The sequence below is a fragment of the Mauremys mutica genome, chromosome 11, assembly GCF_020497125.1.
Source record: "Mauremys mutica isolate MM-2020 ecotype Southern chromosome 11, ASM2049712v1, whole genome shotgun sequence".
Classification (NCBI taxonomy): Eukaryota; Metazoa; Chordata; order Testudines; family Geoemydidae; genus Mauremys; species Mauremys mutica.
The window spans coordinates 35,288,388-35,304,269 of NC_059082.1; the positions used below are offsets into that span (position 1 = coordinate 35,288,388).

Genomic DNA, 15,882 nt, shown 5'->3' on the forward strand with positions numbered 1-15,882 from the left:
TAGGTCCTTAGTCTCTTCTTTCCTCTGTCAGTCCGTAGCTGTAAAACCCACTGACAGTCTCTCATCCCTTTCTAGTGTCTTATCTACATAAAGGAAAACAGACTACTAGAGCTACTAGTTAGAGTGGTAGAGATCTATGCTGTGCATCTGAGGATCTGGACCCTGCTGATGACCCAAATTAGGCATCAATATGGTTCCACATGATACCACTTTTTTTTTTTTTCAGTTTGTTTGTTTAAAAAGTGGGAAACTACTATTTATCCAACTATACTACTTCAGAAATTTGTGATTAAAGACCATCATAATTCATATGCACAAGGGAGCCGAATGAGGGTTGCATGAACAACTTTATTTCTGGCATTTCTGAAATTTTGAGTGTTTGACTTTGCAACCTTGATGTTTTTTTAAATATTTTTGATACAATATAGATGTCTGTAATGTGGATAAGTTAATGTAACTATGAGCATATTAAAACGTCCTGATTTATGAATTAAAACACTTTAAATGAATTTTCTTATTTCAGTGAAGAACATATAATCTCCCTCATACAAATTATTCAAACAGTAGCAACTGTGTTTCTGCTGGGATCACTAAGGGTATGTCTACACTACAGTTAGACGCGGCTGGCCTGTGCCGGCTGACTTGGACTTGGGGGCTCAGGATAAGGGGCTATTTAATTGCAGTGTAGTCATTTGGGGCCAGGATGCAGCCCAGGGTCCAGCCAGAGCATGAATGTCCACACTGCAATGAAACAGCCCCTTAGCCTGAACCCGAGTCATCTGGCATGGGCTAGTTGCAGGTTTTTAACTGTAATGTAGATGTATACTAAGGGATCATGTAGGATGGAAGCTTCATTTTTGTTCTGCTAAAACTTTAAACATCTATGGAACATGCTTGGACACAATATTTCAGTCATAGTAAGAGTTGATGTTTCTCTAAATAGTGTGACACATATGAAGCAAGATATTTTCTACTTTTTTTTTCTCCCTCTTCCCCTTCATGCTGTCCCTCCCCATCATATTCTCTAGCTATTTCCTAGAGTGGCAGGTTAGCACTTATTGCTGCATTGCTATGTATTCTTTTATCCAGTGTGTTTCCTAGGTGGTCAAAGGCACTATGCTTCCCAGTGGAGCCAGGGAATACATTAATTTTACAATTAAGGATCTCTAAAATTCCTTGTGCCTTTGTGCTGTAATGGAATATCTCTAAAGAACATATAAAAGGGCCTCTTGTGTGGGCCAGAGTTAAATAAAACTTATTGTCCTATTCATAAAATGTGAACACAGGAATTTGAAATAAATGTCTCTAAACACCTCTTAGAACTATAACACCATCACAGCAACTGCAAAAACAAGTTTGCAGAACCCCAGAGGGATATAAATAATTTCATAGCTCTACTTGGAGTCACTCAGTTGCACACACCTGAGTTATATCATGGTAAGACTATTTCAGTTCTCCTGTGGTGTTTGTGTTTTTAGGAAAACATCCTAATGTCCTTCTGCCTCCTGCAGAATCTTTTTTGATGTAAGATTCTGCTAGCAAGAAAATCTACTTTTTGTTCTTTTAAGTTTAATGTCAGGTATTGAGATATGAGAGGTGTCTCAGTCAGCCTACAACTGAAGTTTCCATTAAAATGGTGCACAAGTTGGGGTGGGTAGGTCTCATCAGCTATGGTCATAGCCCTCCAAGAACTTCTAAGTCATCCTGTTATGGCACCTCTCTCCTGAAGATTCTCTGTCTTCTCAAATCTAGACTCTACTCAGATACCTGACAGGGAAGAGGAATCTAATGCACAAGAGTCACGGGTGTTCTGTCTTAGAGATTGCATCTTTCTTGGCTAGCCTGGATCTATAATATCTAGCCCAGATTTTCTGAGAATTTGGGAGCCGTACATTTAAAAAACAAACAAAACCCCCCAAAACAAACAACTCTGACACTAAACATAGATTGACTTGGACAAAGCAGATGATAGACTGGAAGGTCCATTCTCTCACCTGTAAAATGGCTTGACATGGCAGCCAGAATAGCGCAGGATGAAAGCTGACAATGATTGTTTCAGAGTAGCAATTTGGGGCAAAGGGAGTGAGGGGAAGGTATCTGACTGTGGCCAGAGTTTCTCTTTAGTGTGTGTTAGCAGGGAAGACTCTCAGAATACAGCTTCCTCTTTGGTTTTGAGCTGTTAACTCGGTGTTTCCTCTTAGGGTATGTCTACACTACAAAATTAGTTCAATTTAATAGAAGTTGATTTTTTAGAAATTGATTTGATACTGTCATTTGTGTTTCCCCGCTAAGCGCATTAAGTCGGCGGTGTGCATCCACAGTACCGAGGCTAGCATCAACTTTTGGAGCATTGCACTGTGGTAGCTATCCCACAGTTCCCGTAGTCTCCACCCCCCATTGGAATTCTGGGTTGCGCTCCCAATGCCTGATGGGGTAAAAACATTGGCGCAGGTGGTTCTGGGTACAGGTCGTCAGCCCCCTCCCCTCCCCCCCGCCCCCGTGAAAGCAATGGGAAAAATCGTTTCTTGCCTTTTTTGCTGGGTTACCCGTGCAGACTACATACCATGGCAAGCATGCAGTCCGCTCAGCTCACTGTCCCGTACGTCTCCTGGGTGCTGCTGACAGACTCAGTACTGCAGTGCTACTCAGCAGCAGCTCCTTGTCTCTGCAAGTTGGCAAAGACTGTTACCAGTCATAGTGTACCGTCTGCTGCTGTCATGGGTGCTCCCGGCCAGCCTCGGTGAGGTTGATCGGGGGCGCCTGGACAAAAATGGGAATGACTCCCCAGGTTCATTCTCTTCTTTAAGTTTTATCTAATGGAGATTCAGTCCTGCCTAGAATATCAGGCAAGCCTACTAAAGAACCACAGATGCAAACGGCCGCTCCGGGTCAGAGCCCCAGATATCCCGCAGAAATGATGAGCTGCATGCCATTCTAGGGGGTGCCCCTGCAACAACCCCACACATTGCTTCCCTCCTCCACCACCCCTCCGGGCTACTGTGGCAGTTAGCCCCCCATTTGTGTGATGAAGTAATAAAGCGTGCATGAATTTGAAACAATGGCTTTATTGCCTCTGCAAGCAGAGATCAAAGGGGGGAGAGATCAAAGGGGGTTCACTCTACAGGGAAGTAGAGTGAACCACCATTCTGCACTTGCTCAGCCTGTAATTGGACTGCTCCTTACTACTGTCCAGGCTTCATGAGCCATGAGAGCAAGGGGTAGGCTGGGGTAGGTGCGACCGTGCAGTGCTGACGACTGGGAGAGCAGCCTGAGGCAGAAGCCTCCAGCTGGCATGATATTCCAGGCAGGACTGAATCTCCATTACACAAAACTTAGAGAGAATGACCTGAAGTCATTCCCATTTTTGTCCAGGTGCCCCCAACCAACCTCACCAAGGCCAGCCAGGAGCACCCACGGGATGACGATGATAGCTACCAGTCATACTGTACCGTCTGCCATCCACGAGGCAAGGCAAGGGGATGCCGCTCTGTAGCGCTGCAATATCATGTCTGCCAGCAGCATCCAGTAGACATAATGGTGACAGTGGGGAAAAAGGCAAGAAATGATTTTTTTTCCAGTTGCTTTCACGGGGGGCGCTGACGACATGTACCCACCCACAACAATGTTTTTGACCATCAGGCATTGGGAGCTCAACCCAGAATTCAAATGGTTGGCGGAGACTGCGGGAACTGTGGGATAGCTACAGTCGTCAGTCGCCCCTCCCTCGCAGCCACCTATGAATGTCCCCTTAATTAAAATCCCGTATTTCAACCAGGTTACCATGAACGATATCACTCTCCTGAGGAGATAAAGAACGGATGTTGCTTGAATGCCAGCAAACACCAGGACCATACGCTGCCAGGCTTTGTCATGCAATGATACCAGATTACTTGCTACTAGCATGGCGTGGTAAAGTGTCCTACCATGGAGGACAAAATAAGGCTGCTCTCCCCAGAAACCTTCTGCAAAGGCTTTTAGAGTACCTCTAGGAGAGCTTCATGGAGATGTCCCTGGAGGATTTCCGCTCCATCCGCAGACATGTTAACAGAGTTTTCCAGTAGCTGTACTGGCCACAACTGCATCCCAAGTCCTCAGGGCAAATTAATCATTTTAAAAACGCTTGCTTTTAAACTATGTTTTATATTTACAAAGGTACACTCACCAGAGGTACCTTCTATGGCTTCATGGTCCGGGATACCACCTTGGGAGGGTATTTCAGTCAGGGTGAGAAAAAGATCCTGGCTGTTGGGGAGAACGGCGTGCTGTTTGCTCTCCTCAAGCTCCCCATTGTCGTCGTCGTCCTTCTCATCTTCCCCATCCGCAAAATCCTCAGGCATGGCGACTGAGAGTATCCCATCATCACATTGGAGTCCACAGACAGGGGTGGGGTAGTGGGGGCACCGCCCCCTCCCCCAAATTGCCTGCAGCTCAGCGTAGAAGTGGCATGTCTGCGGCTCTGTCCTGGAGTGTCCATTTGATTCTTTGGCCTTCTGGTACGCTTGTCTCAGCTCCTTAAGTTTCACGGGGCACTGCGAGTCCCTGTTGTGGCCTCTGTCCATCATGGACTTGGAGATTTTTTTTCAAATGTTTTGGCATTCCGTCTTTTGGAAAGGAGTTCTGACAGCACGGATTCATTTCCCTATACAGCGATCAGATCCAGTACCTCCCGTACGGTTCATACTGGAGCTCTTTTTCGATTCTGGGACTGCATGGTCACCTGTGCTGATCAGCTCTCCACGTTGGGCAAACAGGAAATGAAATTCAAAAGTTTGTGGGGCTCTTCCTGTCTACCTGGCCAGTGCATCCGAGTTCAGATCGCTGTCCAGAGTGGTCACAATGGTGCACTGTGGGATAGCTCCCGGAGGCCAATACCGTGTAATTGCGTCCACACTAACCCTAATTCGAACCAGCAATGTCTATTTCAGCGCTACTTCCCTCGTCAGGGAGGAGTACAGAAATAGATTTTAAGAGCCCTTTATGTCGACAAAAATGGCTTTGTTGTGTGGACAGATGCAGGGTTAATTTGATTTAACATTGCTAAATTCGACCTAAACTCGTAGTGTAGACCAGGCCCTAGACTTGTCAGAGCATTAGTACAACCATTTGTGCTGCTTGCTGGTTAATGCCAATTAAAACAATTGTCTGATTCTAATGCCTTTCAGAAGTAGCTGCATTCCTTCTGGAATAGTGGCTGATTTTTTCTGTCTTCTTTTCAAGCCCTTGAAACAGAACACAGGAGTTAATCACAAGAGATGTCTATCCTTCAGTCATGATGGTCAGCTGCCTCATTTGTGAGAAAGATTAAGGACTCTTAAGTGAAGAGCTCATCTGCAGTAGAAGGCAGAATGCAAAGTTGTAGTAATCTTTCTGATGCCTGTGCTGCTAGTAGAAAAATGAACATGGTAAGGTACAAACAGGTTTCCTGTGGCCTAGAGAAATCAAACTTTATGAACTATTCATTTCCAACCCCTACCAAGTGCATGTAGCAGGGAAAATGTTAATGGCCTATCTGTTGGCAAGAAAAGGCTGCCAGCCTGTTGGAATCAGTGTCACTGCTAACCTGTAAATGGCTCTTTGAGTGCATCTCTTTCCCCGCCCCCCTCCAAACACACACTGGTGTCAGGCTTCTACCTTTGCTTGAGTGGAATTCTACAAGTCGTCCACACTGACCATGATTGGGTTACAGCCCCTTGGGTACCAACAGTGACTGATTCAGCAGGTCCACCAGGGTTTATCCTTTGGGAGCCTGTGATAGTATATATTTGCTGTGAGATCGAAACAGCTTCTTCAAAACAAAGCCTGGCTTATTTTGACCAGAATGGGTTTTAAAACAGACCTACAAGTGTAGTCTGTTGCCTAAACTTAGCCTCTATGCCCATCTCAGGCAGGTTTGTCTTATTCCACATCTCTGATTTGGGAGAAGCAGCTTACACTGCTTGCAGCCTTCTCCCTGTCTCTGACTGTCTGTCGATCTTTTCACCGATACATCCTGGCCAGTCTCTTTCAGCTCACCCAAAAATAACGCCTCCCTTTTCTAGGGTCTGTGTGGTTTTGTAAATCTTCTTTGATCCCAGGTTTAGTCTTGGGAAGAGTAAAACATCCTAGCATGCATGGAGCCAGCGAGGTAAATTCTCCTGCCACTTGATGGCCCAACCATCGTTACCTTAACTCCTTTAAAGCTGTGTATGTAAGGCTCACTTATTTCTGCCATGGCTTTATCTCACGTGCTGCGTTCTGTAACCTCCGTCCCCCCTTCTGTAGCTTCCTCTGATTTAGCACTGTGCATTCAGGCAGGTCACAGTACAACACTGGCCAGAGAAATTGAGTCACACACAAGTAATACAGACACTTTTCATCACAGCATCTTTATACATTGTTCTGATTGCTGGGGAATTTGTGGCTTGCTAACCTTGCTGGTTTTAAGGAAGGTGGTGGTGATCCTTATCAGGGGGAGCTAGTGTCTGAGACACATTGGTGCACTCCTAGAAATAGTCAGACTGGATGGGAAAGAATTGCCGTGTGGTTGACATGTCAACTGGGGTTCAGTTCCCAGCTTCGCTGCAGCCTTTCTGTGTGACCAAGTAAAACTATTTGCTCTAGATGTCTGTTTCTCTTTCCGTAAATGAGGTTACTTGCATACCTCACAGGGCAGTTGAAATAGAATTTGAGCTGCTCCAGAGGGAATGTGTTATTGAATTGCTAAGTATTTTTTACTATCCAGAAAGAAGGGGATAAAGTAGGAGATAACTGTGTCTATGAGCAGCACATGATGAGACGCCTATTGTACATTATTTCCATAGCTCTTGTGATGGGTTCGGTCACAGAGACCACCTTGGGACTGTCACCTGATGTGCCGAAACTACCTCTGAGCCAGCTTGGGACTCCAGAACCCTGCCCTGCTGAGCCAGACATGCTAGTCTGCTGGAACACAGACCCAGGTCTGGTCCATGCCCCCAAAACTGCAGTCTTTAACCAAAAACTGCTCAGCAAGTCACTTATCTCCAGCACCCAGACACCCAGCTCCCAGTGGGATCCAAACACCAAATAAATAGCTTTTTACTCTGTATAAAGCTTATACAGGGTAAACTCATAAATTGTCTACTCTCTATAACACTGATAGAGAGAGATGCACAGCTGTTTGCTCCCCAAGTATTAATCACTTACTCTGGGTTTACTAATAAACAAAAGTGATTTTTATTAAGTATAAAAAGTAGGATTTAAGTGATTTTATGTAATAACAGACAGAACAAAGTTATCAAGCAACATAAAACAAAACACACAAGTCTAAGCCTAATACATTAAGAAACTGAATACAGGTAAATCTCACCCTCAGATGTTCCAATAAGCTTCTTTCACAGACTAGACGCCTTCCTAGTCTGGGCCCAATCCTTTCCCTGGTATAGTTCTTGTTAGTTCCAGCTAAGGTGGTAACTAGGGGATTTCTCATGACTGGCAGCCCCCATAGTTCTGTTCCACCCGCTTTTATATCTTTGGCACAAGGCAGGAATCTTGTCTCTCTGGGTTCCCACCCCTCCTTCTAAATGGAAAAGCACCAGGTTTAAGATGGATTCCAGTATCAGGTGGCATGGTCACATGTCCTGTGAGACCCCAAGCCTCCATTCTTCCCGGCCTGACTCATAGGAAGGCTTGCAAGTAAATAGAGCCATTTACAACCAATTGCCCTAGTCAGTGGGAGCCATCAAGATTCTAAACTACCATTAATGGCCCACACTTTGCATAATTACAATAGGACTTCAGAGTAATACTTCGTATTTTTAGCTTCAGATACAAGAATGATACATTCATACAAATAGGATGAACACACTCAGTAGATTAAGCTTAGTAATGATACCTTACAAAAGACCTTTTGCATAAAGCATATTCCAGTTACATTATATTCACACTCATAAGCATATTTCCATAAACATATGGGGTGCAATGTCACACCTGTCTAGTAGGGATTAAATAATTTGCAAGTTGTTTCAAGGCGCCCCACTTCAATTGCTGGAAGCAAAGAGGAACTCCTCTTCATCCTCTTGGATGCAGGACAGTGGGAACCTTCTCCATTCCAACCCCTGACTGGGAGATTCTCTCATCCTTGTATCCCAATGGGAGGGGGAGAGGCAGAAAGTGTCTTTTTATTCTCTCATACTCCCCTTTATTTCCCTTTAAAAAGGGGTGGGAGGGGGGGAGCAAGAACAGAAGTAATGAGACTTTTGTCCTCTTTTTTCTGCAATCACACCCCACCCTATGTTGCTGCTCATAGGCTTGTTCCCCGCCCCCATTAGTAATAGTTGAGCTAAATCTTAGTCCTTAGTCTACACTACTGGGTTAGGTCAACGTAAGATGCCTTGCATGGATCTTGCTGTTGAAGTGTCTTCGCTTAAATTTGGCTCCCGCTGATGTAAGTGCTTTCCTATGCTGATTTAATAACACCACTTCCCCCGAGGAGTGTAGAGTCACTGTCAATGTAATTAGGTTGACACACTGTTCAGTTTACACACTGCGTTACTTACATTGATTGTTACTGGTTTTCAGGATTTGTCCCACAATGCCCAAAACTGATAATACAATCGATACAAGCGTTCCTGGTGAGGACGTGCACCGCTGACACAAGAAGCCAAGTGCATGCACGTGCACACAAGTGATATTAAATAACTACAGTGGCTGTATGCCGATGTAAGTTAGACTGACATAATTTGGTAGCATGGACATTGCCTTAAAGTCCATGTGCTCAGAAGCTATAGATAGCCATGTGAAAAATGACCAGACTCTTTAGAAGTTTAACTACAGCTCTTGGGCTTTTAGAAATGCTCCTACTGGGGAGTGGTCTCTTACAATAAAATTAACTTTTTAAAATAAAATTTTAAATAATGTTGACTCATTTATCCCTGAATTTTAGTGCTTTTATTCTATTCCCAGGTGTATATACACACAAGCCCTCTCAGAGGTGCAGACAGGCCTGGGCCACTTCCAGCTGTTGAGGCCACTAGCCATAATAAAAATAAAAAATGATGACACATGATATTATTTTGTGCCATCAGAACTGATATATTTTTATTAATATTTATGAACATTTTTAACTCTTTATGACTAAATCTATATCAGTTAACAAAATAAATTGTCATTTACCAAATCACATCTCTTATTTGCTTAAATTTGCAGCTCTATGCTGAGATAGTCACATTTTGATCCAATAGGGATGTGCATAAAAAAAGTTGCAAAACTTATCAAATGCCAAAAAATTAACAAGTGTCTAAATTTGCGGCCCCCTTTGAGTTTGAGGCCCAGGCCGAATGGCCCTCCTGGGCCCCCCTCTGATTGGCCCTGTATACACATGTGGTAGCGACATCCATGTGATATTTATCATCTGCCTTTGGCTGCCTCATCTGCACTCCACCCACTAATCAATCTCCTTAGGACTCTTAATATTCAGAATACATAGAAGTGTCTGCTGCTTTTAGAAAATAAAAAGCTGCAGAAAAATAGCACAACTCATGAGGAGTGCAGTCTTCCCAGCTGTATTGCCAAAATCTTTCTGCCACACATGGTTTTCCTCTAGATGTATGGTGGTAGTACACAGGCTTTATTGGCATGACCTCTGTTATTCATGAGGAGTTGTCAGGATGACCTGCAAGTCTGAGACATAGGAAATGTGACATAAATATGATACAAAAGAGCTATTTTAGACTTTTTATTAATGTACTGGTACTGTAATTCATAGCTTTCTGCCTGCAAGTAACTTTCCTTTTTAAGGAAAATCAGGGTACAAAGTGGGAAAACAATTACTCATCACATTTTTTATAAACTTTTTGAAAGCAGCTTTTTCTGTCAGCTAAGAGGTCTCTTAAAAATCACTGTCTTGCTACTAGTCTGAGCTAGAAACAAGTGCTTTGTGCCATTGGACAACCTGGATTTTCAGCTCCAGTGGGATAAGTAAAGTGTATCTAGCTCAGCTAATCACAAGGCCTTGTATCTTTAAAATGGTTGCCAATTCCAGGACTAGCGATGTAAAGAAATATAATTACTAATCACCAGGGCATCTAAACACCAAAATAAACTAATTGAAGTATCTGCATTGTCCTGACTGATGGTCTCTTCTGCACCCTTGATGAAGCTGGATTGCCTCCTTAAAGGGAAATACTTAAAGGGAATTGGGGCTTTTTGGCCTAAAAATAGCTGTTTCTACTGCAGGAAGACCTGTGTAAACAGATATCTTGTTTTGCACTCTGAAAGTGGCAGGAAAACTTTTTTCCTAATATCTTGCAGAAGGGAGATCTATTCCTGGCTGCAATTTAGTACCTTATCTCCAGCTCCTGCAGGTAGGGTTGCCACTTTGGTTGGCCATATTCCTGGAGGTTTTGTCACATGATGTAATCTTTGATTAAAGATTTATCTTTAATTCCTGGAGACCCCATGACAATCCTGGAGGATTGGCAACCTTATTCAGACTTCATCTTCTGTATTATAGTGCATAGCCCTTGTTGATCATATAGCAAATATATTATCTGCAATCCCTGCTTCTTTGCCTAATTCATGTTGTTTGAGGGCTTGGAAAGGAGGAAGGAAGGAAACATTTTGTGATTGAGTTGCTCAGAGGTTTGGAATGTTAGTAATCATGGAAATGAATTCATGCGCACAATTCAAGTGTAGTGGTAAGAGGCAAAATTAATGCCACTATTCCTCACATGGAGAAATAAAGGAATTTATTCTATGCAGGGAAGTGGGAAAAGACATAGATCTCCTCCCTCTTCGCCCCCCACACCTGACCCTCCTCTTCCCCTTCCTCCACCATCAGCAGCCTGACATGAGCCATGAATATCTACACCTGCCCCCTGTGAATTTTAATGAGTGTGACCTGGTGAAAATCTGAGTGGTGTGGCAATCCATGTGCCTGGTTGCAACACCACTCAGTCGCATTGTCACTAAGGTTTGGCCCAGCCAAAAGGTGGTCAGACCATGATCACGGTGGCCTCACCCACTCCCAGTTCTGAAGCCTATGCTGTGGATACCATGACCATGTGAAATCTCTTCATTTACATATTATAACTTTATTGCAAGATACAGTAATCAATAGCACATTAACTACTGGAATCCACTAGTTCTAGTAATTTGGGCTGAGATTATGCCTGAGCCTATTACAGGAGGACCGGTGTGAGGAGAGGAGATTACTCTTCCTCTTATCCCTGCACAAGGGCCAGTCTCATTGCTTATGCTGGGACTGCTAGCTCCCACTGCTCCAGGGGTGTGTTACCCTTTTTCAACCCACTTTGGGGTAAGGCCCTGGCCACATGGCTCTAGGCTGTGTGGTAGTAGGCTGCATTCATATTTAAAAAGCACATTTCTCCAAGACAAGAAGCTGGGAGATAGATTGTGCCTCTTGAGATGTAATCCATTTCACTGCTCTGAGAGTAGAGCAGCTTCATGGATGTTGCTGGCACAAATTTGATACTTGAGCTGTGAAACCCAGAAGGCTTCTACAGTTTCCATTGTTGACTTGCCATGCTGGTGTTTTTTCTGATTTAGGAATTTATAGAAGTGTGATCATTCTAGAGAAATGAGTGTCTGAAACTTAATTACTCATGTTACCATTCTGTAGACTTAATACTGTGTGGACTTAGTTCTGTACTTTTATATGTTAAAATTACAGGCTGAATGTTCAGTATCTTCCAGTGTAGAAACTTAGAAATGTGTTAAACTGTGTTTAAAATAAAACTTTTGTCTTTTTAATTTTTATAGCTTCTTCAACAACTGAAGCGATTGATATGTGACCTCTGCAGATTATACAACCTTCCTCAACATCCAGATGTTGAGATGTTAGATCAGCCATTACCAACAGGACAGGTAAATCCAAAAGATCTAGACATCTATTGGAAATTAAAAGCCTGTTCTTTAATTCTAACAAGATTATATACAGCAAGAAGGAAAGGAATGATCTTAAAGTAGCCAGTGTTTGGACACACAGCACTATTGCTTTATACCAAAACTTAGGGCACCTGTCCTTCCTTTTTAATATTGTTGTAGGATTTACTTACCTTTTCTATCACTGACAGAATAATGTACAGCTCCCCCTTCCCTCTCTCTCTTCCCCCCCACCCCTATCCCAATTCCAAATGAGGGAGAGGTTGTGGGGAAGTGTTCGGACTGTCAGTTGTGAACTTGGCCCAAGATTTTAGTTTGGGGACTCAAAAAACCCATGTAGAATATTTTCCATGCTTCTGGAACAACTTTGAGTAACTATTTTCATACTCTTACTCTTAGTGAACAAAGGACATTCCTTCTCCATCACTCCATGCCCCGAAGCATCTAGCAAGAGGCATGTTGACAATGATTTGCCTTTTTTATGTTGTTGTTCTCCTCCTGTCTATTTGCCATCCTTTGGGCTCATCTGTCAAAATTAACTCCACCGTTCCCCTTCCACTCAGCTGTCACCTACTGCCTCACAACTCCTGGCTCCCCTCTCTTCTTCATCTGTCATCTATTCTTATCCATGGTGACTTTAATTTATTATATTGACTGTCTCATCTGACCCATTGGCCTTCTACCTTTTCTCTCGCCATCTCATTCGGTCTTCAGTCCTGACTCAGCTCTGTCATATGAAATGACAGCCATTCCTTGGACCTAGTCTTCACTAAGCATGGTTCTCTCTATTACCTCTCTTGCGGAATTCCTGATCTCAGGCCAATACATCAGCATCCCACAACTGTCGTTTGTGACTTTCAGACTATCAACATCTCTGAATTTTCCACTGTTCTTGTTGCCCTTCACATCTCTAGTCTGTCCTCCCAATCTGACTTTCACCAACTGCACTGCTGCCACCGCTACCCCTCTCCACAAATGTACTTCGCTCCAGCCAGGACCCGTATTGTCTCCCATGGCATTGAAATCTCTGGAGAAAAATCTAGAGAACTTCTGACAATGCAGACTTTCCCTTAATCTTTTGCCATTACTGTCTAGCTCCCCAAATGACTCTACTACTTCCTCCTTGAATCCATTGTCTGTCTGCCATCTTCAACTGCTTTCTCAGTCCCCTCTTCTCATCTAACATGCTTCTTCATCTTCAAGGAGAGAGTTGTATTTTGTTATCTTCATTTATTCCTACCCTCCTGCTCTTGCTAGTAACCGATCTTTATCTCTCACCTATTCTCTTCCGACTCATACTCCTCTGACAGCCAGCCTCTCATCTTAAACCATAAAAGTCTCCTTTGTACACAGAATGGAAAGGGTCAAATAAGCTTTGGTAAGCCACATCATCTTAAAAACAAAAGCTTTGACTCTGATTAATCAATTGCCTCCCCCTTCTACTTCATCTTTCAACTTAAACAGTCTGCCTACAAGCACTGCATTAACTTCCTCACCTCAAACCACTGGATCTACTGTAATCTACCTTCCACCGTCTCCATTTCATGGAAATTGATGTCACTACTCATTCTCTTTCTGGCTGTCATAGGGGGCCTATGTTTAGTCCTCTTTGATCTCTCATGTGCCTCTAATACTATTGATTCTTAACCTGCCTTTTCTTAGCTTTCATTACTGTTCTTTCCTGGTTCTCCTCTTACCTCTCCAGCGACTTTGTCAGTGGTTTCTTTGGTGGCATCTCCTTCTCTGGAAGAGGAGTCCAAAAATAGAACCCTGAGATATTCCACTCACATGGGCCTGTCTACTCAAGTGTACTTCTCCACTTTGGATGTCATATCTGGCTGTCTTAGACATCTCTGCCTGGATGGTTTTGTTATCTCAGGCTCCCCAGGGCCGCAACTGAGCATATCTTTCTTCCCAGATGCTTTGTTACAGTTAACCCCACCATTCTCCCTGTCAGCATGGGCTCTTACCTGGAATTTTCAACTCCTCCGTTCTCCACCCAAATACATAAACGTCCAGGCTGTGCCATCCTGTTGCTCTTTCCTCTGATGCTTCAAAAATTCACCCATTCCACTTTCTGATCCCCATAGCCAAATTGCTTAGGCAGCCTAACTGGCTCCTGCTTTAGCTAGTCTAATCTTTTGTTAAATAATTTGTATTCATCTTGTCTGTCTGACTATTGCCCACCACAAGTTGAGTCACTTTTCTGCTTCCCCGTGTGTTGCACATAACATCTTGGTCCTATCTCACAGAGCCTTTGCCTAAATCTGACATGGCTTTCTCCTTTTGTGTTTTCAGCTATTTAACTCTGAAATGTAATGGTGTTGTAATTGTAGGGGTCCTGACCCAAAAAGGATTGGGGGGGGCTTGCAAGGTTGTAGGGGGGATTTGTGGTACAGCTACCCTTACTTCTGCGCTGCTGCTGGTGGTGGCGCTGCCTTCAGAGCTGGACAGCTGGAGAGCGGTGGCTGCTGGCCAGGAGCCCAGCTCTGAAGGCAGAGCCACCACCAGCAGCAGTGTAGAATTAAGGATGGCATGGTATGGTATTCCCACCCTTACTTCTGTGCTGCTGCCTGCAGAGCTGGGCCCCCAGTCAGCAACTGCCACTCTCCAGCCACCCATCTCTGAAAGCAGCAGTGCAGAAGTATGTATGTCATGGTATGGTATGGTATTGCCACCCTTACGTCTGTGCTGCCACTGTCAGGGCGCTGCCTTCAGAGCTGGGCTCCCAGTCAACAGCTGCTGCTCTCCAGCCTCCCAGCTCTGAAGGCAGTGCAGAAATAAGGGTGGCAATACTGTAACCCTCTCTAAAATAACCTTGCGACCCCCTTCCCCCCCCCCCGCAACTCTCTTTTGTGTCAGGGCCCCCAATTTGAGAAACCCTGGTCTCCCCCATGAAATCTGTATAGTGTAGGGTAAACACACACAAAAGACAAGATTTCATGGGGAGAGACCAGATCTCATGGTTTGTGATGCATTTTTCATGGCCATGAATTTGGTAGAGCCCTAAGTATATGTAATAGGCTCTGAGAATATTCCTTTTATTTGTATGTGTTAAGATAACAACGTGGCTTCTAAACTTCTGTAGAACAGCAAATGTTGTCATGTGGTAACATAACTTACAGTAATATAGTAATGACTAAACTGGAATGTGACCAAAAATGAGCAAGAGTTTAGTTGCATAGTGTATCTGTCTTTCCCCAGTTACACACAAGGAAAATGAAACTCCACTCTGGGATGGACTTGTAAGTCACTAGATCATCATAAAAAGGAAGTAGTTTCACAGAACAGTTCTGGTCACACCAGGAAGCTCGAGGCAAACCTGAGATAATCTACAGCAAGTTACTGAAGAATTGATTCAACTTGCTGTTCCCTATAATATGCGACAATTCATTAAAAATTCAAACTAAACCACATAGTCAATACCTTACAATAATTGTTGCACAATTCATATTTACTATAGAAGTAAACAGATTTTAGTTAGCTCATGACTTAATTGAGGCCATCATAATATCCATGTGGACTCTGAATGTTCTGAAAACCTAGATGACTGTCATGACATCAGAAAGCTATTTCATTTTAGTAGGTTACCACTGTCTTTAAATAGATATCCTTGTATCATATCCTTTTAAGCTCCCACTTTGTTAGATTTTAATGTTACAGCTAAACTAATAATGGCATGGCAGCATTTTAACTTGGACTTTGCACAGAAATGTCTGTACCACTTTTCCTGGTAATGGAATAAATAAGACTGGGCATGCATCACCTTTCTGTTTGATCCATTTAGATTAAGCTGCAGTCCTGTGTGAATCTTGGTAAATGTAAATGTCATATGTACTGCATTTCTTTCCTGCCATACCAGAGCTGCTAATGTGATGCTAATTTAAAAAAAAAATCCATACAATTCATGAAACCTAATTTTGTATTTCAGAATGGAACGACAGAAGAAGTAACGTCAGAGGAGGAGGAGGAAGAAGATATGGGTGAAGTATGTGTATATGAGAATTTGTTATACTGTAA

General features: G+C 43.4%; 1 protein-coding gene across 3 annotated transcripts in view; it reads left to right on the forward strand.

Moving 5' to 3' along the window:
- The window catches only part of UBE2Q2 (ubiquitin conjugating enzyme E2 Q2), a 227,408-nt gene that overhangs the window by 176,178 nt on the left and 35,348 nt on the right, over nt 1–15,882 (forward strand). For all 3 annotated transcript variants that reach the window (XM_044979262.1, XM_044979263.1, XM_044979261.1), the window contains exons 3-4: nt 11,740–11,844; nt 15,794–15,850. In XM_044979262.1, coding sequence (XP_044835197.1) covers nt 11,740–11,844; nt 15,794–15,850 — 162 coding nt within the window. The remainder of the gene's footprint in view (nt 1–11,739; nt 11,845–15,793; nt 15,851–15,882) is intronic.